The sequence below is a fragment of the Artemia franciscana genome, chromosome 3 (assembly GCF_032884065.1).
Source record: "Artemia franciscana chromosome 3, ASM3288406v1, whole genome shotgun sequence".
NCBI classification, from domain to species: domain Eukaryota; kingdom Metazoa; phylum Arthropoda; class Branchiopoda; order Anostraca; family Artemiidae; genus Artemia; species Artemia franciscana.
In genome coordinates, this window is record NC_088865.1 from 43425571 (window position 1) to 43450503 (window position 24933).

The 24933-nt window shown below is 34.3% G+C and overlaps 1 protein-coding gene across 2 annotated transcripts in view; it reads right to left on the minus strand.

The window, feature by feature from the left end:
* The window catches only part of LOC136025295 (xylosyltransferase oxt-like), a 141409-nt gene that overhangs the window by 42653 nt on the left and 73823 nt on the right, over positions 1–24933 (minus strand). For both annotated transcript variants that reach the window (XM_065701185.1, XM_065701186.1), the window contains exons 6-10: positions 23048–23241; positions 21116–21263; positions 16830–16979; positions 12681–12839; positions 8156–8279 (exon numbers count right to left, since the gene is read on the minus strand). In XM_065701185.1, coding sequence (XP_065557257.1) covers positions 8156–8279; positions 12681–12839; positions 16830–16979; positions 21116–21263; positions 23048–23241 — 775 coding nt within the window. The remainder of the gene's footprint in view (positions 1–8155; positions 8280–12680; positions 12840–16829; positions 16980–21115; positions 21264–23047; positions 23242–24933) is intronic.

The window sequence follows — 24933 nt, forward strand, 5'->3', positions numbered from 1 at the left end:
CAAAGGAACATATATAAAAGTTTACACGGTATTAGAAAAATCACAAACATTTGCAAATTCAATGGGAAATATGATAACTTGCAGGAAAAGCCGTACGTATCACAATTTTTTGAGGATGATTTGAATTCAAAAGTTTCCTATTGTGCACGGGACTCCTTTAATCAGCAATCAAACTTTAGACACCTATTTATATGTTTCAGTTGGGATTTACCTCAGTCGTGTAATTTATATCACCAAGGGTTTCTGCAAAACACCCGGGTTGATATAAGTGAGGTGTAGTGTACAATTCAAGCGTACAAAAAACATATGATTAATCGAACAAAACGGCAAAGTTGATGCGCACAATTGAAATAGAAGACTGAATAGAAGGAAAAGGTGTCCTGGTTTGAGAGAAAAAGGGTCCTGGTTTGATTGACAACTGTTAGATAAATTCAGTTTTCAGTAATTACACATCGGTTCTCTTTTATTGGTCAAATTTGTCGGCCCAGCTTTGTCATCATAGGTGAGACAATAGTGCTGCCTCAGTAAAAACCAATAAGGCTTCATCGTATCATTTATTTTTTCTTTCCCAGGCCACTTTGTATGAATGGGGCTCTTGTAGAAACTTTGGAGGCGGATGTGGCTTTGGACTGAGTTACTCAATATTTATATTTTGTTACCATAAATTGTTGGACTCGAGCGTTTCTGAAATTTGGCATGAAATCTTATAGGCATTTTTAGACTTTAGTTCCAACATGGATGAAAGCTTGAACATTATAAGCCAAATAGATACTTGAATATTGGCCAAGGAGATTAAATTTCAGACTCATCTAAGCTGGATTCACTGGTAAATACATCTAGCTACTTGAATTTGGTAGAAGGCCTTTTTCAAGTCGATTTGATCTAATCAAGCAGTTCGTGGTAACAAAGTGTAAGTAAGGGGCGACCCGGCTCAATAGTAACCGAAACTCTAATACTAATAAATAATAAATAATAATACTTATAGTGATTAATAAACCTAATTAATAAATAATACTAATAAATATGTCATAAGCATCGGATTTTCATGTTGATTTCAAATATATAAGTTTCGATAAGTTTAGTGTTACTCTTCAAAGGTTATGAGCCTGAGAAAATTTGCCTTATTTTCGAAAAAAGGGAGAAACACACCTTAAAAGTCATACTTTCTTAATGGAAATCACACCCTCAGATCCAGCGTATCATAGAACCCTACTACAGAGGTTTCAAACTGTTGTCGGCATAAATGTGGAGTTCTGTATTCTTTGCCAGAAGAAAGATCACGGATGTTTGTTTATTGTTTTTTTCTCTTGGGTGATCGTATCAACCCGTGATCATATCGGGATAGGGCTCATTCGAACGGAAATTAAAAGCTCTAGTGCACTTTTTAAATGACCAAAAATATTACAGGGTAACTGGGCCCGCCCTCGTGCCTATTTTTATCCAAATTATCTAATCAAAATTTTGAGATAGCCATTTTGTTCAGTATTGTGGAAAGATCAAATAACTATGTCTTCAGGTGTAAAATGACCCCCGACAGTCAGTAATGAGAGGCCAGTAAGTTATGAAATCCGCCCGTTGTTTATATATAGTGTTTATTATTAATAATAATAATTTATTACCCGTCAAAAACGGAAAAGACGGAGTATTTAAAAGAAAAAGAAAGAAAAGCACAAAAATTTAAATACACTTCCACTACAAATATTATAAAATAACACTAGTCCAGGGGTGGTTGGGTCTTAAAACATTGGTACTGAATTTCGAGATTCTTCTCTCTATGGCCATGGAAGGGCTGGGGACCTTATATTTCTTAGAGATGTCGCCATTGCGTGCCACAAACGGAGATGCAGGAGAAACTGCTGCAAATGGCAAATGCAAATTTGTTATTGGGAAGTATACATAAATTTTTTTTTTTGGGGGGGGGGTGGATGTGCTTGGGGTGGATTTCAGCGGAGAAAATCTTCCTCGAATAGGAAAATTTCGGCGGAGGGAGGTCTGAATATTCCAGGGGATATGTTACACTGAGGGATTTGACAAAATTGTTATATGAAATTTGTTTTAATTGTCTCGCATTCTTTTTACCAAATTGTTAATGAGGAGATGTTCTGGGGGAATTATCTAGGGGTATTTTTCCACGAGTTTTGTTTTCTGGGAAATAAATTTCAAGGAAGGGGGCATTTCTTTAATGACCGAGAAACTGATTAGAGATTAAAGCCTTATTCTAGCAAAAGAATACTAAGGAGAATGTTTCAGAGAATCTTCCGCATGTAATCATACAGGGAGGGGGATTCTCAGCGAGAATGTAACTGTCTGCAGGGAATTTAGCGGGGGGAGGGTGCACGTTACGCTGGATGAAATTTCCGCGGAAGAGCTTTCTGTGAGGGGGAGGGGTATATTTCATAGATGGTGAGCCAGGTTTACCGGCATTACATGAAAACCGAACAGAAATTATTCCATATATGAAGGGTTGTCCTCTCCTCAATACCTTGCTCTTTACTCTAAAGTTTGACTGTTTACTAAAACTGAAAGACGGGGTAACCCGTGACAGTTTAATTAGAATAGGAAGCTTTTTTAAAAGAACTAACAGCTTTAGCGTAAAGAACAAGGTACTGAGGAGGGGGCAAGCCTTCATATACGGAATAAATCTGCCAAAATTAATGTGCAAATTTTATTTTAACTTCTCATGTACGGTGATCCAAATTGCAGAAATTAAAAAACCTTCAGAAATTAAATAAAAAACAAGTTTCTTTAACTGAAAGTAAGGAACAACATCAAAACTTAAAACGAAAAGAAATTATTCCGTATATGATAGGGGCTGTAAAGGGGCAGTCAAACTTCATAGTAAAGAGCGAGTCGTTGAGGAAAGAGAAGCCTCTTTCATATACGAAATAAGGATTGAACTATCTGGAGGGAATTTGACCGGGGGGGGGGGTGCACTTTACCTCGGATGAAATTTCCACAGAGGAGTTTTCCGTGAGGGGAGGGGTATATTTCATAGAGGGTAAACCAGATTTACCGGAATTATTCGAAAAATTAACAGAAATTATTCCACATATAAAGGGTTGTCCCCTCCTCAATACGATACTCTTTACAGTAAAGTTTGACTGTTTACTAAGACTGAAAAATGGGGTTTTAATTAGAATTACATAAAAAAACTAGTTTTTTTAACTGAAAGTAAGGAGCGAGATTAAAACTTAAAACGAACAGAAATTATTTCGTATATGAAATGGGGTGTCCCCTCCGCAATCCCTCGCTCTTTACGCTAAAACTTTTAATTGTTTTAAAAAGCAGAATTTTTGCAAAGAGTCAAACTTTAGCGTAAAGAGCGAGAGATTGCGGAGGGGACAACCCATTTCATATACGGAGTAATTTCTGTTTGTTTTAAGTTTTAATGTCGCTCCTTACTTTCAGTTAAAAAAACTAGCTTTTTATGTAATTTCTGAACGTTTTTGAATTAATGCATGTTTGATTTTGGCTCTCCACACATAAATTATTAAAATGAAATTCGCATATTAATTCCATTTTTGGCTAAATGGCTTTCTCTTAGTTTTGATCAGACGATTTTAAAAAATAAGGGATGGGGAAGGAGGCCTAGTTGCCATGCAATTTTTCGGTTACATAAAGAGGCAACTATAAATTTTAATTTTTAACGAATTTTTTTATTAGTAAAAAATATACTTAACTTAAGAACTAACTTACGTAACAAACTTTTATATTCTTTAATTTTTATTATGTATATGAGCGGGTTTGTACCCTCATTAATACCTCGTTCTTTACACTAAATCGTAATTTTTGTCCCAATTCTTTAAGAATGACCCCTGAATCAGAAAAGCCGTAGAATAAATAGTTGAAATTACTAAAAATACTATAGCATAAAGAGCGAGGTATTTATCTCCTCCTAAATACCTCGCTCTTTGTGCTAAAGTTTTCCAGAACCCCTCATATCCGTAATAATCTCTGTTCGTTTTAAGTTTCAATGCTACTTTTTACTTTCAATTGAAAAAACATGTCCATGTTTATTTTTTCATTGTTTATTTATAGTTAAATTTAGAAAATACTGCGCACTTTTCATTGAATTTCTGTTCCCCCATGACATATTTCTCCAAGGAAAGATCCTCCCACATAGCCCCTTCCCCTCAACCCCACCCCCAAAACCAAAAAAATCCCCTGAAAACAACTGTACGCTTCCCAATAACCATTATTATATGTAAACACTGGTCAAAGTTTGTAACTTGCAGCCTCTCCCCCAGGGACTGTGGGGGAGTAAGTCATTCCCAAAGACATAGTTATTATGGTTTTTGACTATGCGGAACAAAATGGCTATCTCAAAATTTTGATCTGTTGACTTTGGAGAAAAAAAGCGTGGGAGAGGCCTAGGTGCCCTCCAATTTTTTGGTCACTTAAAAGGGCACTAGAACTTTTCATTTCCGTTAGAATGAGCCCTCTTGCGACATTCTGGGAACACTTGGTCGATACGATGACCCCTGGGGAAAATAAAAAAAAAACAAAAAACAAACAAACAAATAAACACGCACCCGTGATTTGTCTTCTGGCAAAAAATACGAAATTCCACATTTTTGTAAATAGGAGCTTGAAAATTCTGCTATAGGGTTCTCTGATACGCCGAATGCGATGGTGTGATTTTCGTTAAGATTCTGTGACCTTTAGGGGGTGTTTTTCCCTATTTTCTAAAATAAGTCAAATTTTTTCAGGCTCGTAACTTTTGATGACAAAGACTAAATTTGATGAAATTTATATATTTAAAATCAACATAAAAATTTGATTCTTTTGATGTATATTTTAGCATCGAAATTCCGTTTTTTAGAGTTTCGTTTACTATTGAGCCGGGTCGCTCCTTACTACAGTTCCTCGTTACCACGAACTGTTTGATAGGAAGTTTTTTTTAAGTGCTAACAGAGGTAGCGTAACGAGCAGGGTATTGAAGAGGGGGCAACTCTTCATTTACGGAATAAATCTGCCAAAACTAAAATGTTAATTTTGTTTAATTTCTTATGTAAGGTGTGCCAAATTCGAACCTGCGCTATTTGAAAAACGTTCAGAAATAAAAAAGAAAGTCTTTTTAACTGAAAGTAAGGATCGACATTAAAACTTAAAACGAAAAGAAATTATTCCGTATATGAAAGGGGCTGTCCCCTCCTCAACGCCTAACTCTTGGCGCTAAAGGTTTTATTATTTTAAAAAGTAGAGTTGTGACAAAGAGTCAAACTTTAGCGTACAGAGCAAGGCGTTAAGGAGGAGACAACCCCTATCATATACCAATAATTTCTGTTCGTTTTGAGTTTTAATATCGTTCCTTACTTTCAGTTATTTTTTTTTTTTATTTAATGGCTGAAAGATGCTAGCCTAAGATCATTTGTCACTTTAAAACTAATTAACATTGATAATGCTATATAAATATTAATTATATTTACCGTAATGAATGTTTATCAAATTTATTTTTAATAATTTGATTTGCGGGGCCTATGAATGTCCAAAGTCTGTGGCGTGACCACAGCAAAGGTATACAAAGCAATGCACATTCCTTAAAGAAAATGAATATATCACAACGCCATAAACTGATGTGGTAAGCGGAAGAACTATTGTTGGAGTTTTTTCAACACTATCTACCGCATATACGACCAGTCATCGGTATAAATTTGTCATGCACGTACGAAGGAGGAGTCAAGGAGAAATGCGCAAGACATGATGTGCCCGAAAACTCGTCAATGGAAAAGATAGGAACGCGCATTACTGTATTATTCCAAAGCATTTCCTGTGGCTGTGACGGCTGTGACGCAGGTTGTTTAGCCAGTGTCACTATACAGTTTGTCTCTAGGATTTTTGGTAGACCGAATAGAAAACGACTTTGATAGTAAAACTTCCTCTGGGAAAATGCCTTATCAAAGTGTGCAGCTTTTCTATATGACCGGCATATATGATTTTACTGCATAAAGAGTTGACTGTAAAGTCGAATGGGATGTGATCTGGCCTTTGGATATGTCTAAAGCTCATGATGTGCCGCAGATCCTTTAAACAGTATTACTACTCGGCTTGTCACTAGAATCTTTGTTCGAGTGGATCAACAAATGGTCTTGAATATCCTCCGACGAAGTTAGCACCCTTTGAAAACCATTTTTTTTTTAAATATGGACAGGGTTTACGACCTTAATTACATTGAGAGTTGACTGTTAAGCTTGAATGGTTTGACCAACAAACAATTGTCAGGAAGCCGTTCTTTAAAAAAGATTGAGTAAAACTACGCAACTTATATTCAAATCTAAAAATAAATCACGAAAAATTCATATTTACAGCAATATTAATCATAAAGAAAACTAGAATCTTTACAGAGGTCTGGTCAATGCCCAGGAACAACTTGTGCAAATGGACCAGCTAATAATACCATATTCTAATTAACGGTAGGATAATAAACCAATTGTTGTTTTTTTTTGGCTCTTTTTATTAGATGGAAGAATATACTGTTTGCATCCTTTTTGTAACTTCTACATGCTGTGTTTGTTATAGCTTCATTCTCTTCCAATTTTATATTGATATGACCTTGCAAAAATTAACTTTCAAAGGTTGAGAACAGCCTCGGAACTACTGGAAATTTGAAATTTCTGGAGCTGCTAGAAAGTTGAAAGAAAGGTGTATTTTTCAGTTATTCGTCCTTTTTCGTCAACTTTGTAAGATCCTTGAAACAGTTGAAAGAAAAATGAAACTATAAGAACTATAAAAAGAACTATAGAATGATAAACTATAGAACTATAAAAAGAAATATAAGAACTATAAGAAACTATAAAAAAGAAAAAAGAAAAATTTGAGTTATGACAAACCACTGCAGTTCCAAAGACCTAACCAATAAGAAGGCAATAGACCATAACAAAAAATAATTTATTGTCAAAATTTTGGTTTTGCTAAATATCACTCAAGTACAGTTGCAAAAAAGAAATCTGCAAGACGCTCTCAGACAGAATCAATTAGTCAAATTTATAGTATGAAATTAAAAATAATTACTTTTATTTTTTAGCTGAAACTTGGTCCCAGTTTTGTGTTTTTTTAGATTGGTCAAGTAAGAGTGCAAACTAGGAGAGATTTCACAAATTCATGTATACTTCCTCAAAAAACTTTCTAAAAAAACGCGAGAGATAATTTTGGCTCAAGTATAAGGTATGAAACGGTGACCCTAATACTATAATACTATATAGGCGATGATATAGAAAGAGCTTCTTCAGTTATTTACATTTCAAAGCATCTTAAATACAAAAGATAGTGATTAAAAAAAATTACTTTAAATACACCCAAATTATGACAAGTAATTTGATGAACAGGTAGCTTAAAGTTACCATCTATGGCTCCCCACTACCTCAAGAGCCTAATAATATGATTATTTTGGAGCATTAAACCAGAGAATCTATCACCTCAATACTCTCTTAAGCTGTAAGTACGTTAGACCAGGTATTATTCTTTACATATGTTAAATGCTAGTCAGCTTTGGTATGCAGTTAACTAAAGTTGAATAAAGTACTGGGAAATAAAGCTAATCACTATAGCGCAAATACTAAATCATTATGTAGTCTGAACATGGTAGTCAGTAAAGAGTGATTGACTTGCCACTGATCATACTTGTGCTTCGAGCTTGCCATTTTAGAGGAGGCAGACAACTAAGCCCCGAGCGTCAAATACACGACCGTGATTTTGCTGACGATATTGTTCTCGTGGCTCACTGATAGGACCACATTCAACATAATCTGAATGAACTAGCGGCGAAAGCTGCCTCTATGGGGTTCTGTTTTGCCACCGACATGAAATTATAGGCGGGGACGTGAAAGATAGTGCATTTAGACTACAGTTTTGGGAATTTTTTAAGAGAATAGCCCTTCGTACTCTGTATTGTAGATGTTAAAAAACAAGCAGATTAGCCGAAAAGCGGCAACTGTGCTCAGTCTAATTTTTTGGGTTTATGCATGTGAAGGCTGAAGCAGCTAAAACATGTCACCTGACTCTACGATGTAGGTAAGTCTACTGTTCTTCTGCTAGATCAAGGTAAAGCATTGAATTCTACCAAATAATGGCTATTTTTCACTCAATAAGGGATACTTGATTTGCTTGGCAGGAAAGAAACTGGATTTGTCTGTTAAAGGGGAAGTTCTAATCTTACCTTGATGATACTCTCCGAAAACTTCTTCGTCCATGGCAGTAAGTACAGTTTGAGAAACGGTGCTATCAAATTTTCTTGCAAAAAAGTTCTTGTAACCTTCCAAATCCTTGAGTTTTTTGATGTCCTGAAAAGGAAGTCTACATAGTTAATTATCAAATGAAATTGACGGGAAATATTGGATTTGATTCAGAATTTGCAAAAACTACCAGATATATTTGTAATTAGTGAATAATTAGCTGAAACTGCTATTTAAAAATATTATTTACTGTTAACAGTCTCCAAGAGTGCATTATTTCACTACATTCAAATATAGAAAACTATTTTTTTCAAAAAAAAAGGCAGTGAAACGTTACAAAGTAAAATAAAATCGATATTTTGCTTCATAGAAAACAAGCTAAATCGATATTACAAGATTAATGAAAAGCCCAATGTAAGTGTTTACTCATGTAAACTGTTTGCTTCTTTACAAATAAAAAATGAAGCTCATAATCATGAATTTTGGAATAAAAGATCTGATAAATTTAGTTTTCAGTAAAGCACAAATGATACTCAGGTGATCAGAGAGCGTGAGAGTTGGTTGGGGGTGGAAGGATAGATCCAATTTTATTCATTGATATTTCTGCTTGTTTCTAGTCCAACTATGGATTTGTAAAATGTATCCTAAATATAAGCTTTTTTTAACCCCATATGTCAAGAAATCTTTCACTGAAATACGCAGGCAGTTATTCGGCACGAAGTTAGTTTGATTGCAATGCATAATTGATCATGAGATGGATTCCATTTTAGGTTGTTTTGTTTTAATTCAAACAATCCCTATTAGCATTATGAAATTCTTACAATTTCTACGAACTTTATTGCGGATATTTGAAGCCAAAAATTTGTAATGTATGGTTTTGCATGTTTTGTTTAGGTCAATTTAACTAAAATTAGATAAAATAAGATAAAAATACATAAAATTAAATAAAAATAAATAGTAGAGATATTTAGGATACAGAGCAAGGAATTTAATTCCAATTTAGTCCAGGTTTTTGATGTTTCTAATTGTAAATGTTGGAACCCGTTCTTCTTCCGGTTTTCGCAAGAGTTGAATTTACAGTTAGATTTGTCACCAAGTGACCCTTCAAATTAACGTGTAATAAATAACTAAATCGTCTCCGATAGAAAAATTTCAATTATACGAGCAAAAATAAGAACAATTTTTAATAGCGATCAAAATCTGAAAAGCGCAGATATCTGGGGGAATTTCTGCAAAGCCTACTTCCATACAAGTAGGGTATTTAAACAAAAGATGGTTAAAAATGAATAGAACCAGCGTTGATGAAAAACGATGAGTTAAACAATTTGAACTAAACAATGTATTAAAAACAAAGGTGGTGCTCCGATCCTGTCTACGGCAAAAGGAGAATTTTACCACAAAATTGGTGGAGAGTTGTTAAGAAGGCATTGCTATTTTCAAAGGGGTTACCCATTCGCTTCTTTAAGACCAACAGGGTTAAGATCCAAGATTCTTAGGCGAAATATGACTGCCAAGGCCTTTACCGAGGGGTAAAATCGGCAAGGAGCACTGACTTCCCTCATCCCATAGATACCACCTTCGACTGCACTAACTACTCTGCTTGGAAATTCAACAGACTATACAGTGCCTTAAAGTAATCAGGTAAACCAGGACAAATAATAGATCAAAGTTCGTCTTTTGGACTTTTGAGAATACGTTTATCCTCAGACCTATCATGGGTACCCATCACGAGCAGGCACAGTTCTCTTGGGAAAGAAATATGGGATTGACACTTCAATCTAAGAGTATGTTACCATTTAGCTCGGCCATCTCTCTGCGAAAGTCTCGCCTTACACCAACTACTAAATACGGTTACTAACGTTTGCAGGGGCACCTGAATCCCTACTGACACTCATCCGGAGGATCACATAGACAGCTTCAACAGCAAGCTGAAGTGCTGGTCGGGTACCATTGCAGCCTTTACTGAAGATATTTGACGGGGCATCAACGGCTGTATTCTACAAATACATCCAACACCGAGTCGCAGCGAACTATCTACTCACACGAAATATCTTGACTTGTACTGCCGTTTGCCAGTATACACGAAAAGAAAAGGTACGGTGTGATCACCCATACGAGGAGAGAACCCGCAATAAAGATTAAGGAACAGCTTTATAAGAAGTTGCACCAATATTTGGAATGATTTCCTTGGTGATGTTACCCATGAAAACCAACATTTTCATTTCTTTAAAAGGAGTTCCAAATAGCATTAGTGAAAGTTTAGGGTATAAAGTTGACTAATGGTATATCAGGTCCTGTGTTTCTAGAATACTGGCATCACGAATATATATATATATATATATATATATATATATATATATATATATATATATATATATATATATATATATATATATATATATATATATATATATATATATATATATATATATATATATATATATATATATATATATATATATACATTGAAAGCTCTAGGTATATCATCTTTTTATCAATTCAATTATAGGTATCTCATAACCCGCCTATAATTGTAATTAAATAAAAAAAAACAAGTTTTTTTAAATGAAAGTAAGGAGCTAAATTAAAACTTAAAACGAACAGAAATTACTCCGTATATGAAAGGGGCTTTTCCTCCTCAACGCCCCGCTCTTTACGCTAAAGTTTGACTCTTTCTCTTAACTCTACATTTTAAAACAGTAAAAAACTTTAGCGTAAAGAGCGGGGCGTTGAGAAGGAAAAGCCCCTTTCATATACGGAGTAATTTCTGTTCGTTTTAAGTTTTAATATCGCTCCTTACTTTCATTTAAAAAAACTTATTTTTTTATTCATATTCTGAACGTTTTTGAATCAATACATGTTTTGATTTTGGCTCTCCGCAGAGGAATAATTACGACAAAATTTGTATATTCTTTTTTTGGCTAAATGGCTTTCTCATAATTTTGATCGAATGATTTTGAGGAAGAAAGAGCGGGGGAGGAAGCCTAGTTGCCCTCCGATTTTCGGTTAATTAAAAAGGCAACTAGAACTTTTAATTTTTTACGAATCTTTTTATAAATAAAAGATATACGTAACTTATAAATTAGCTTCGAAAAATAACTTTTGTATTCTCATGTTTTTATTACATATATGAGGGGGTTCACCCCCTCGTCAGTACCTCGCTCTTTACACTAAAGCTAAAATTTTGTCCCAATTCATTAAGAATGACCCCTGAATCACAAAAGCCGCAGAATAAATAGTTGAAATTACTAAAAATACTTTAGCGTAAAGAGCGAGGTATTAGGAGGAAATGAACCCCTCACATGGGTAATAATTTCTGTTCGTTTTAAGTTTTAATGCTGCTGCTTACTTCCAGCTGAAAAAAACTTTTTCATGTTTATTTTTTCATTGTTTTTTTTTTAAGTAATGCTAGTAAATCCTGCGCTCCCTTCATGGAAATTTTATTCCCCATGACAAATTCCTCGATGGAAAGTTCCCCCAGCATATCCCCCTCTTCTCAACCCTTGCCTCCAACAAAAAAATCCTCCTGAAAACGCCTGTACACTTCCCAATAACCATTACTATATGCAAGCACTGGTCAAAGTTTTGAACTTGTAACCCCTCCCACGGGGACTGCGGGGGAGTAAGTCGTCCCCAAAGACATAGTTATAAGATTTTTCGACTACGCTGAATAAAATGATTATCTCAGAATTTTGATCCGTTGACTTTGGGAGAATAATTAGCGTGGAAGGGGGCCTAGGTGCCCTCCAATTTTTTTGTTCACTTAAAAAGGACACTAGAACTTTTCATTTCCTTTAGAATGAGCCCTCTCGCAACATTCTAAGACAACTGGGTCGATACGATCACCCCTGGAAAAAAAAACAAATAAACACGCATCCGTGATCTGCCTTCTGGCAAAAAATATAAAATTCCATATTTTTGTAGATAGGAGCTTGAAACTTCTACAGTATGGTTCTCTGATACGCTGAATCTGATGGTGTGATTTTCGTTAAGATCCTATAGCTTTTAGGGGGTGTTTCCCTATTTTCTAAAATAACGCGAATTTTCTCAGGCTCGTAACTTTTGATGGGTAAGACTAAACTTGATGAAACTTATATATTTAAAATTAGCATTAAAAGGGATTCTTTTTATGTAGCTATTGGTACCAAATTCCATTTTTTAAAGTTTTGGTTACTATTGAGCCGGGTCGCTCCTTACTACAGTTCGTTACCACGAACTGTTTGATTGTGTAAAACCAGTTCCGAAAATGCTACACCGTTTCACATAACTGACATAAAATCGTTCCCTTTAGATGCTTACACTATGTGGTTGTGCTACTTAATAAAAATTTCAAATTTTCTGGCTTGCGTCATATATATTTTAATATTGTTCAGTTCTGATTGAATTTTCTAAGGGTGAAGCGAAGTCTAAGCAAGGACTATGCACATTCAGTCAGGTACATAGGAAGCTAAGTGATCTAATTCGCGGGGGCCAATTAGACACTATTTAGTTCTACAACATAATCCTCACCTCAAATTTTAGGGCTTGTGGGCTGCACCCTCCATAGTCTCCAAATTCATTATGGTTGCATTGACCGTCAGGAAAATCTCCCCAGCTCAGAATTCGGTGATTTTCATTCCATCTCGTAGAGCAAAACTGCGAGTTTTGTAATGCCATATGAAAGAAGTTCTAAAATAATAAAAAAAATCAACGTCACGTTCAGTCCATACTGTAGTCGCAATTATAGATAAAAATAAATTTAACTGCGACTAAATCATCAATAATATATTCCCCGCATAACTCTGTTCAACACTTTCAGTCAATAAAGTTTTGAAACAAGAGAAGATATACTCGTGTATTAAAACTGTGACATTATAATCAACCAAAAATACGTATCATTCATATGTCTAGGTCAATGTGTCAACAAGGATGAGTATGGCGAGGCTCAAGCATTTGGTTTCTGGATCCATCAAAAGGTTTGATTCAGAGATAAGGAAACCAGAGCTACCATCGAAAATTTTTGCAAATTCAAATTTTTGTTGGTTAAAATTAGGAGTCCATAGAGTCCGGAAATACCCTGAACATTAATTTGGATGAGGATTAGGGAAAAAAAATAATATAAAGTTGACTGCTCAGTATTTCGTAAATAATATAGTCAAACAGTTTTTGAATATGCTTTTATAAACTTTGAAATATTAGAATACTCTTATAAAAATTTCTGAATTTCTAAACATCCACATTCTTTCATCTACTAACTAGTTTTTGATTTTACCCTAGTATGTCTAATGTATCATTTTAAGTACAGTTACCTAAAACATAATTCACTAAATCTAGGGTAGAACCTGTAAATTTGCTTTTAATAGCAGAAGTAGTGTTAACTTGACCCTTTTCTTCAGAAATGTCTTCGGGGCATTTGTAATATAAGGTTGTCGAAAAGTATCGCAAAGAATCTGTTGCATAAAAGTTGGTGGACAAACATTTGACTTCCCTGAATAATTACAAATAATATGTTTCAAATGGCTGGATCTCGCAATGAGGCTCTCGGACGATACCCTAGCATGCCTAGCACTATTATCAGCCCCGTATTCTTTGACAGGGAAGAAAAAAAAAACAAGTGATCAGTTGAGATCTCGGCATAATATATTCAATAATGATGTTTATGGAGTTTATTCGACCACACACAGACGACAGAACCCTGTGGAAGAAATTAATCTAGCACCTCCTTGATGGGCTGAACAGCCTGTCAAATGTCTTAATTAAATAATTTTTCAGCGTAGGAAATGAAAATAAATTAAAATTTAACACAAACAGACATAATTTAAATTAATTAAAGGAGTTCACATATAACGGGATGACAATGAATCACTAAAATAATTAAGTATTGCGTGGAGTTTCTTGTATTTTAGTACATAACCATCTAGAGAAGTTAGTTTAAATAATATGAAATTAATAACAGATTAAATATAATTCTAATTCTCAGTCAGATAACAATGTTGGCTACAATCATTTTCAATTTACACTTAAGCCTCTAGCAGAAGAAGTCTAGAAAAAAAAATATATATATAATGTCAACGAACATACTTAAATTGTCCGTCAAAGAGAACGCTAATGTTGGCTGAAGTTTCAACCGCGACCCGGTTGAAAAGTATTATTATGTTATGTTTATGTTATTGTTTTTTTTTTAGACCCTTAAAAAAGCCCAAGAACTTTCAATTTTAATTGGTATAGCCCCTTTCCGAGTTTCTCTGACCACCTCTCCCACACGAAAAAAAAGTACGGCACTGGACTTTACAGTCCCTACCGGCGTTGCATAACACAGTCCGGGCTGTAGAGAATTGTAGTAACACAATCACTTTGTGTTTACTTTGTGTTTTATTTCATAATAAAAAATTGTAGTAAACACAATCCGGTGCATAACCGGCGGTGCATCATAACACATATTAGTTATGAACCGCGACCCGGTTCATAACTAATTATTCTGCAAAGAAGGTCTCAATGAATCTAACATTAGAATAAATGAAGTGAGTTAAAAATTATAAAAAAAAAACTTTCAGTCGGATAATAGCAGGTAATACTTCAAGCATTATACAGTTAGTCCTTCAGCATATCAGATGTCAATTAAATTGATTTCAGAATAACTAGAAAAATAATAAATACTCATAGAGTATTAATATTCTAAGATGCATATTGCGTCTATTGGTATCTTTTAAAATCCTCGAGCTTGCTCCACATTTGTTTTATATCTATAAATTTTTAAATCCATGTGTCTATGCATCATTCTCAAATACACATTGTGTCTATCCTCGGATTGGGCTCGTATTTGCTCCATTTATATTTTCAAATGAACGTATCAACTGCAATGTTGTCAAATACATATAATGTCTATCCGTGTTCCTTGCAATCCTGTAACTTGGCCCATAGCTGTGTCATTTGCATTCTCATATGTTTATGACAAACTCTTCATTCTCAACCATATGTTATGTCTATCTATACCCTAAAGCCTCGGAATTCAGCCAATTTTTGCCTTATATATATACAGGCTGTAGAATTCTTGAATCGCGTGATTTTACTGTTCTACTACTGTTGTTTTGATTTTCATTTAGTGTTCTACTATTGAGCATGGCTATAAAACATAAGTGTGTACAGCCTTCATGAAACTGTCGTAAGTACAGATTTAGAGCTACACACCTCACTTAGTTAAAAAAATTAAGTTTTTGATCTTTTGCAGCCCTTTGTCTACTACTACTGCTGCTGCTAACACTTCAACGCAGCATGAAGCCACCTGAAGCCAAATCAGCTGCGCATACTCTCCTTTCTTCCAAATTTGCTCAAAGTTTCAGTCTTTACCCCCCTCTCATGAAGCCCCCATTTCCCCTATCCTTCCTTATAACCTCTTCCCTTTTAGTTTGGGGGTCCTTTTCGATCGGTCCTCGTAAATGGGCAAAAAGAACTAATTTTGAGGCCAACACAACTACGCATGCTCCTCCTCTATCCCAATCTATTTAAAGCCTCCCTTTATACACCTGTCCTGGAATCTCCCATTTCCGTTAAATCTTTCTTTGCGATATCCTCCCACCCCAACTGAGGACAATCTGATTTCTGTTTAGTCCTAGATGGTTAGCCAAAAAGGACAGTCTTTGGCAATCTGCCATCCTTCATCCGCAAAATGTGTTCTAGCCACTTTCTATCATTAGAGCACTAGAGGGTGGGATAAAACCACATTTTTTATGTTTAGCTTGTTGTTTGACAGTCATTTTCACAGTCATCAGTGAAACAGGCATCTAGATAGGAGTATCGTTGTGCATAGTCTTTGCCATGTTCCTTAGGACAAGGTCCGTCAAAATAATCCATACAAATGGGGATAGGATACAACCCAGTTTATGTCCTGTTTCGACACCAAATCAGCTACTAACCTCATTTCCTATCTTCATCATACCAATAGTTTTCTTGGACATATTCCTGATCACTTTAAATTCCTTATCTGGTATACCATACAAGCATAGGCACTTCACTATAGCTCTTCTACCGGCCTAATCATACGCTTCGCATGACCCTACTTCCTGCCCATGTACCCCAGCCTTTCTACCTGAATAAATGTATTCTGTATCGCTTAAATTTCATGCTTCTTAACCATGAAAGGTGATTTTCTGAACCTCCTAGTAAGTCCATTTCAAACCGTTCGAGTTCGTCCCTCAAATTATCAATACAATAATTCTTTTTAGCAATGTAACGCTCCAAATTATAATTTTCATATTATTGGAATGATACAAATTGCCATGGGCTAAAGAAAAGGGACGGATCCTTCCGGTGCAAGTCAGAAAGTAATACTTCATTTCAAAAGTAAAACAGTTCAAAATAGGGATGATACCTTTTTATTGACAGTGAATAGATATAAATTATTTAACTGGATATTTCGAACACATATACAGTGTTCATCATCAGCAGTAAAACTCATTTTACTGCTATATCTATTCACTGTCAATAAAAAGGTATCATCCCTATTTTGAACTGTTTTACTTTCGTCATGGAAAGGCAGTGTGGTCTTCGAACTTATCTACTTCATTTCAAGTCCACACAAAAGCGCTTAAGTCGACTTAAGTCACTTAAGTCGAACCAGACAGCAAGGTGTTCATTGGATCTGCAGTTGATTGGAGGTTTTGTGAAGCCACAGCTACATACCTCAGTTGGTACAAAAGAGAAGTTCTGGATCTTTTCCAACTCTTGAATTAAAGGATTATTACGGTCACTGACAAATTCAGCAAAACTTCGATGCATAGTATACCAGTCAGCCCCGCTATCGACTCTTAGATTCTTCGGCCATTTTCTTTCCTAAAAAGAATGTCTATCGTATTATCTGCAGGTTAAAATTATTAGTATCGAAATAAAGCTTGCTTAATATAAAAAGGAATGGAGAAAAAAGATTGACACATTGTATGAATTAACTTAAAGAGAGTAAGTGCAATCACCTGCTGTTTGAGTAAAACTCACAATCTCCTGTACAAGTGGAGAAACGTATAGTTTTCATCAGCTCATTCATTTTGAATTTAAAAATTGACAAAACTCTTGTTTAAGAAATAAAAAGTATTAACTTCAGTGCTAATACATTACCTTCTGAATTTCTTACATTCAAAGCTCAAAAATTCTCTTTAGCCGGATTGACATTCCATTTAAACAAGATTCCTTACTGTTTATATTTTACACCAAAATTTACTGTTTATTTACTGTTTATATTATGCCAAAATGAAGAAGGTCTTGAAAACTCGGTAAAACTGAAAACAGGCTTTTAGTATCCAGATGGGACCATTCAGTAGCTAGCTTGCTGATCCCAGGACAAAAGAATATCAAAGCTTAACAAAATCAGATGGCAAATTATCAAAACCAGTAGGCCTGCTCTAGATTAATTTTCAAGATTGTATCCAATACAGATGGCGAGTTGATATGTACGGGTATACCTGCATATGCAGATCTTTTTTTATTTCGTTGAGATTGGTTCAAGAACATCTCAACATTCCTATGTGAAAAACAAACAATAAATGCCTTATAAACGATAACACAAAAATGCCCCTCCCTCCCCCACAAAAAAAGAATAGTTCTTATCATAAGAGCTATTAAACATTGCTACGTTATATTAAAATAAAATTGGCTTTCTTTGAATGTTTGATAATGAGGACCTAAGGCTGGCCTTCAATAATATTAGGCTTTTTTGTCCTAGGATCCCAATTATATCTTAGAATTAGCAGGAAAGTATTATGTTGTATTAATCGTTGGTTAATATACTATAGAGAATTCTTGTCAGACAGTTCGTGGTAAAGAACTGTAGTAAGGAGCGACCAGACTCAATAATAACCGAAACACTAAAAAACGTAATTTTGATACCATTATGCACATCAAAAGAATAAAAATTTATGCTGATTTTAGATATATAAGTTTCATCAAGTTTAGTCTTACCCATCCTATGAGCGTGAGAAAATTTGCCCTATTTTCGAAAAAGGAGGAATCAACCCCTAAATGTCATTGAATCATACTGAAAATCACACCATCAGGTTCCGAGTATCAGAAAACTTTGCTGTACTTTCATTTTGTATTTTTTGTCAGCAGAAAGAACACGGATGCGTGTTTATTTGTTTTTTTGTTGTTTTTTTTCTTTCAACCAAGGTGATCGTATCGACTCAGTTTTCCTAAAATGTCGCGAGAGGGCTCATCTAAAAGGAAATTAACTACGGCCATTTTTTTAGTATGGTAAAAAAATCTAATAACTAATAAGACGTTTATCTAATAAGACAATCTAATAAGACGTTTTCAGAGAGAATTTTTTCTGATGGTGGGAGGGGGAGGGCGTTACGTCAGAAGATATTTCCATGGAGGAATTTATCATGGGGGAAGAAAAATTTCCAAGAAGGGGGCGCTGGATTTTCAAGTATTATTTAAGAAACAATGAGAAATTAAATAAGAAAACAAGTTTTTTCAACTGAAAGTAAGGAACAACATTAAAACTTAAAACGAGCTGTAATTATTACGTATATAAGGGGGTTAGTCCCCTCCTCAATATCTCGCTCTTTACGCTAAAGTATTTTTGGTAATAGAGCTATTTGTTCTCATTAAGCGGCGTTTGTGATTCAGAGGTCATTCTTAATGAATGGAACGAAATTCCAACTTCAGTGTAAAGAGCGAGATACGTAATAAAAATCTACGAGTGTAGAAGTTTGTTACATAAGTTAATTTGTAAGTTACTTTTATCTATTACTAATAAAAATGTTCATAAATAAAATTAAAAGTTCTAGTGGCCTTTTTCAGTAATAAAAAAAATTGGATGGAAAATAATCCCCTTCCCACGCCCCTTTTTTATGGAAATCGTCTGATCAAAACTTTGAGAAAACCATTTAGCTAAAAAAAAAAGAAGTAAAATTAATGTGCAAATTTCGTTTTAATTATTCATATACGGTGTGCCAAAATCAAAACCAGCAATAATTTTAAAAACGTTAAGAAACAAAATAAAAAAACAGGTGTTTCTTTAACTGAAAGTAATGTGTAACATTAAAACTTTAAACGAACAGAAATTATTACGTATAATTACGTATATGAGAGGGTTCTTCCACTCCTCAAAACCTCGCTCTTTACGCAAAAGTATTTTTAGTAATATCAAAAGAGCCATTTATTCTGATTAAACGGCATTTGTGATTCAGGGGTCATTCTTAAAGAATTGGAAAAAAATTCGAACTTTAGCGTAAAAACCGAGATATTGACGAGAGGGCGAACCCCCTTATATACGTGATAAATATATACGAATATAGGAGTTCGTTACGTAAGAAATTTTTTAAGTTACGTATATTTATTACTAATAAAAACGTTCGTAAGTAAAACTGAAAATTCTTGTGACCATTTTAGTTAACCAAATATTAGAGGGCAACTAGGCCCCCTCTCCCGCCCCTTTTTCCTCAAAATCGTCTGATCAAAACTTTGAGAAAGCCATTTAGCCAAAAACAGTAAAATTAATATGCCAATTTCATTTTAATTTTTCATATACGGTGAGCCAAAATCAAAACCTGCATTAATACAAAAACGTTCAGAAATTAAATAAAAAAAAAAATGGTTTTTTAACTGAAAGTAAGGAGCGACACTAAAACTTAGAACAAACAGAAATTTTTCCGTATATGAAAGGGGCTGTTCCCTCCTCAACATCCCGCTCTTTAGGCTAAAGTTTGAGTCTTTCTTACAACTCTGAATTTTAAAACAATAAAAAACATTAGCGTATAGAGTGGAATGTTGAGGAGGGGACAGCCCCTTTCATACACGGAATAATTTCTGTTCCTTTAAGTTTTAATGGCGGTCCTTACTTTCAGTTAAATTATTTTATTTTTTTTATTTAATACTGGATAAAAGACCGCGAGTATCACTTTGTTGTGGCTTCGACTCTGTCATACAGTATTTTTGTGTCCAAATCATTGGTTAATCAGCTATAGAAAATTTTTGTTCCAAACAAAAAACCGCGAGAATCACCTTGTTGTGGCTAAGAATCTGTCATACAATGTTATTTTGTAAAAATCATTGGTTAATATACTATAGAGAATTCTTGTTCCATACAAAAGACCGCGAGAATCACTCGTTGTGGCTACAACTCTTTCATACAGTACTGTTGTGTAAAAATCATTGGTTATTATACTATAGAGATTTCTTGTTCCAGATAAAAGACCACGAGAATCACCGCGTTCTGGCTACGACTTTGTCATACAGTATTATTGTGTGAAAATCATTGGTTAATATACTGTAGAAAATTTTTGTTCCGTAGAAAAGACGGTACCTTTCCCCATATTTACATGATTGTCTTCAATTTTTGCGAGTCTCGCGAAAAGCAAGCTGGGTCATAATTATTGATGCTAAATCAGCCAACTGATATACTAGCTTATGAATTATAGTGAGACAGGTCTTGTTGTGGCAATGCTGCCCCACAAATTTTTTCTGTCAATCACTGGTTGGTACTTGAATGAAAATTCAAGATTAGTCCTAATTACTTCCAAGAAATTTTAAATGAGGGAGTTCTAAAATTAATGCTTTTCTGAACAGGATTTTTCTGCTCAACTTACCTTCAATTGGACTACTAATCTCCTAATTTTTCACAGGGAGGGATGTCATTTCATGAAATACGAACAGGGTGACAATGATTGAATTAAATTTACAAGGGGAAGTACTCCAGACCGTCTGGAATTTTTGCGCTCCCAAAAAATCTAAGTCTTATGTTTTTAGTGTTTTTTGTGCATAAATCTAAATATCATTAAAGATTTATCTATTTTTAAGATGTTAAAGGAAATGAAATTAAATGTACAAAATTGAAGATGTCCAGAACTTATAAAAATAAAATTAAATGAGGCACTATTACACATATTCAAATATTGGAGAAAGATCACGTTGTTTTTATTGTTTCTTTAAAAGAAATTAATATTAAGATCATTATTGACGAAGAAACTTACCCCTACGATGTATACATAGTCATCACATTCAACAAAGTGTTCTTGTAGTCGATTCTGCTTCAACCGTCTATCTGGAAGGCTTGAGTAAGACCAAAAGAAATTCCTCCCTTGGTTGGCACCATAATACTTTTCAATTTTGTCCAATTTTCTATAAAATATATAAAAAAAACCTTGAGTATCGTTATATGAGTATTAACCTATTACGCATTTTTAAAATTTACTTAAAATAGACTAAAATCCTTAGGGACCAAACAAGAGTTTCGTCTCTCCAGATACTTGAGCCTCTTCCCCAGTTCCATTATCCTTCTAGAACCATCAAATGTTTTGAGCTAGCCATATTACGTATTTTCAGAATGATTATAATTAAATAGCCACAGCAGAATTAATTCTCTAGCTAATAGTTTTGTTTGCATCGATCAGATCAGATCCTAAAATACTAGAAACCTTTACTGTTAAAGTTTTCCACCGTCCTGCTTGATCATCTGCTTACTGTCGACTTACCACCACTATTGTTACTACAGAAAACTCATTGTATTGCCCACTCTTCTGGAGCAGACACAGCTCCAAATGCTCGTCCCTCCGAGTAAGTCCAAAACGAAACTTATTTTGGAGTATTTTGCCACTCTCGAGAACAGGTCTGTATGCATAAATTGTATTCATCTTTGTTTTTTTTGTTGATTGATTTTTTTTTTTTCTCTGTCAATTAATTTCTTCATACACAAAAAAAATACGAGTCCATATAACACGGAGGGTACAATCCTTAGTTTAGTATCATTTCGTAGAACCAAATTGGTTGCATCAGGAATGCTGTAGCAACACAATGAAAACTAAAAACATAAAAAACAAAATGCAAACTTAGATTATACCCCGATATTTTTCGGATATTAACACGATATCTTCAGGCGACGTGGTAATCATTTTAGTACCTCTGATTACCAAAAGAAGGTATCAAACTGGATAAAGCACTTGGAAAAATATATTTTTTAGACTCTATGTCTCTATATTGAACTCCACTCTATAATACTAATTAAATTCAAAACTAAATACATGCCATGTGAGAGTGAAGAGATTGAAACACATTGTTGAGAATTTTCTTTAAAAACTAACTAAAACTTAAAATCTAATTTTAATTAAAAAAACTTAAAATCTAAATTTTCTTTAAAAACTCCAAACATCGGATTTTAATTAAACGATCTAGATAGCTTTAATGCAAATAAAGGTTTTTGGCTTTCACAGCCCCAATGCCATCCCTAAGTTTGCCAATGGATCATTACCCAGAAATTAAAGCACATTAATACGACAAAGCTTGGTCTTACGGATCTTCTAGTTGCAAACAACTTATCATTTTCGTATGACAGTTATTTTACGGTGAGTTTTAATAATGTTTTAAGAGTAAAAAAATATTGCTTACCTCCTGACACTTTAGTTTCAAGTTACTTTCTGAAAAAAAGTTTGAGCCCCTTTTCAGGAGTAGCTTATCATACTTTTGACAACAGTATATTGGAACGCCTTCTCCATCGAAGAAATAAAATAGCTATAAACAACATTTTTAAATTGAATTATCGTTTTGTTCTCATTGGCTTTAGCTCTTTTTTTACTTTTTAAATTTTAAAAAGCAGGGAAAAACAGGAAGTTTTGTTTTACCGAAACTAAATTTTTGAACTATTATTTGAATTGTCATGCCTATGACTGTCATATACTTCATTTAGCTTCTTTCAAATAATGTCTGTTGGGATTACTGGTTAGATTGGCTCTTGATTACCATTTAGAGCCAAATTTAGAGCCTTAATTGCCAATTTTAGCCATATTAGTGAGTGTATTGGATATATGGTTATTTCCCGTAGTTGGCATTATTTCTTAGGCTTCCTTTATTATTTAGAGAAAAAGCTTCAAAATGTATTGATTTCACTCAATATAAGAGTGTTTACTCACTGTAAAGGAAAGCAAGATTCACTCAGGTTTATGAAGAAGTCCCAGTCCGGTGCCCACTCCAATAGCTCCTTCAAACCATGTCTAAGGAGCTGGTAGAGTGAGGGGGCTCCCCATATACCTTTAATCCTATGTTTTTGGAGTCGGACATTTGGAAACATGTCTTCCAGCTTCTTCAACTCGTTGTATAAATAGTCCTGCAAAATTGAAATAATAAAAGAGGTGCTATAGAATTTGAAATTATTATTTAAGACAATAAGATATCGAAGTTTAAATAAAACAGAGAAAGTGAGTGAGAGAAAAAAAGAGAGAAAGTAGGGAACCCATACAACATTATTAATAAAAATAGCCACCAGGTCCAGTAAAATAAGCCAAGAAAAAGTTTGAACTAAGTGTATGAACTTTTTTACAAAAAATGTGAAAGCTTAATTTACAGTAAAACAAGACAAAAATAGAATCTTTGGTATTCTACAAATCAATTAAAATATCAGGAAATGTGAATTTAAAAAATATTATAACGCTTTCTTTAAATAAAAAAAAACAACATCCAAGTTATAATATTGTTTAAGATGAGGAATCACGCTAATCCATATAAAAATAGCTAAAGATCGCAGTTTTCATTCAAAGTAGTCCTCTTCCAATATCCTATGACCATCAATTAAATCTTGAGTGGTCATTGTGACCGTAGTCTGGGGTGATACAGGGAAGAGGTTGTGTTCCCATACAATTATTCGTCTCTCAATGTTCATTTTAAAATGTTACAATATGGTCATCTATTTCCGAAAGCTTATCAATTTGCTATTTTGAATAGAACATGGCATTGCATAATTCATTCTTATGCATAAAAAAGAGAAGGTCATTGGAGCCCTAAAATGTTTTCGATGGAGGTTTCTGGACCATTCAAACAAAAAACACGGCATAGCATTGTCACTTTTTTAGGCAATTCACCAAAAAATTGTTCAAAATAAGCCGTTTGCACATATAAGTAAGAGTCGCTTTCCCGAAACACCTGAAAAATACTCTTCATCAAAATTTTGGCTGTATCTTACTATATATATATATATATATATATATATATATATATATATATATATATATATATATATATATATATATATATATATATATATATATATATATTTCAGAACCTATCTTGGACCCTCATGTTTAAAGTCGATGATCTTGAATTCTGTTTCTGAATTTGAGGTAGCTCGTATCGTGAATGCTCTTAAAGGATCATCCTCTTCAGGACCGGACAAAATTCCTACAAGTGTTATCCGTGCCATTCTGCTTGCTATTCTGTCACCATTGACTAAGCTTGTCCATCTGTCTTTTGAGTAAAGAATTTTCCCTGAATCGCTCAAGCGAACTAAGGTTTTATTGCTGTATAATGGTGGTTCTTGGAGTGATCCTCCTAATTATAGGCCAATTTCTCTCCTATCTGTTTTCAGCAAAATGTTTGAGAAGGCTTCTTCTATCCAGGCTTCTTAGTTTTCTGGATGCAAAAGAATTTTTGCATGATTTCCAGTTTGGATTCCGAGCGAGTCACTCTACGGAGCATGCTTGCGCAGCTTCCTCGAATCTCATTCATTTGGCAATAGATTCTGGTCATATCCCTGCAGCTTTATTTTTGAATGTCCGTAAAGCTTTTAATTCCTTGACTCATCGGGTTCTTCTTTGTAAACTATCGCATATTGGTATAAGATCAAACACTTTTTCTTGGTTTGATTCATATCTTTCTGGTAGGCTTATTTCACTTGATCTGCTTTTCCGGAGTCCTTCTAAAGTATATTATGGCGTCCCTCAGGGATCTGTTCTTGGTCCCATTTTATTTCTGATTCATGTTAATGATCTGAATTAGGCGCTAAAAAAACACCAGGCCTCTGGCA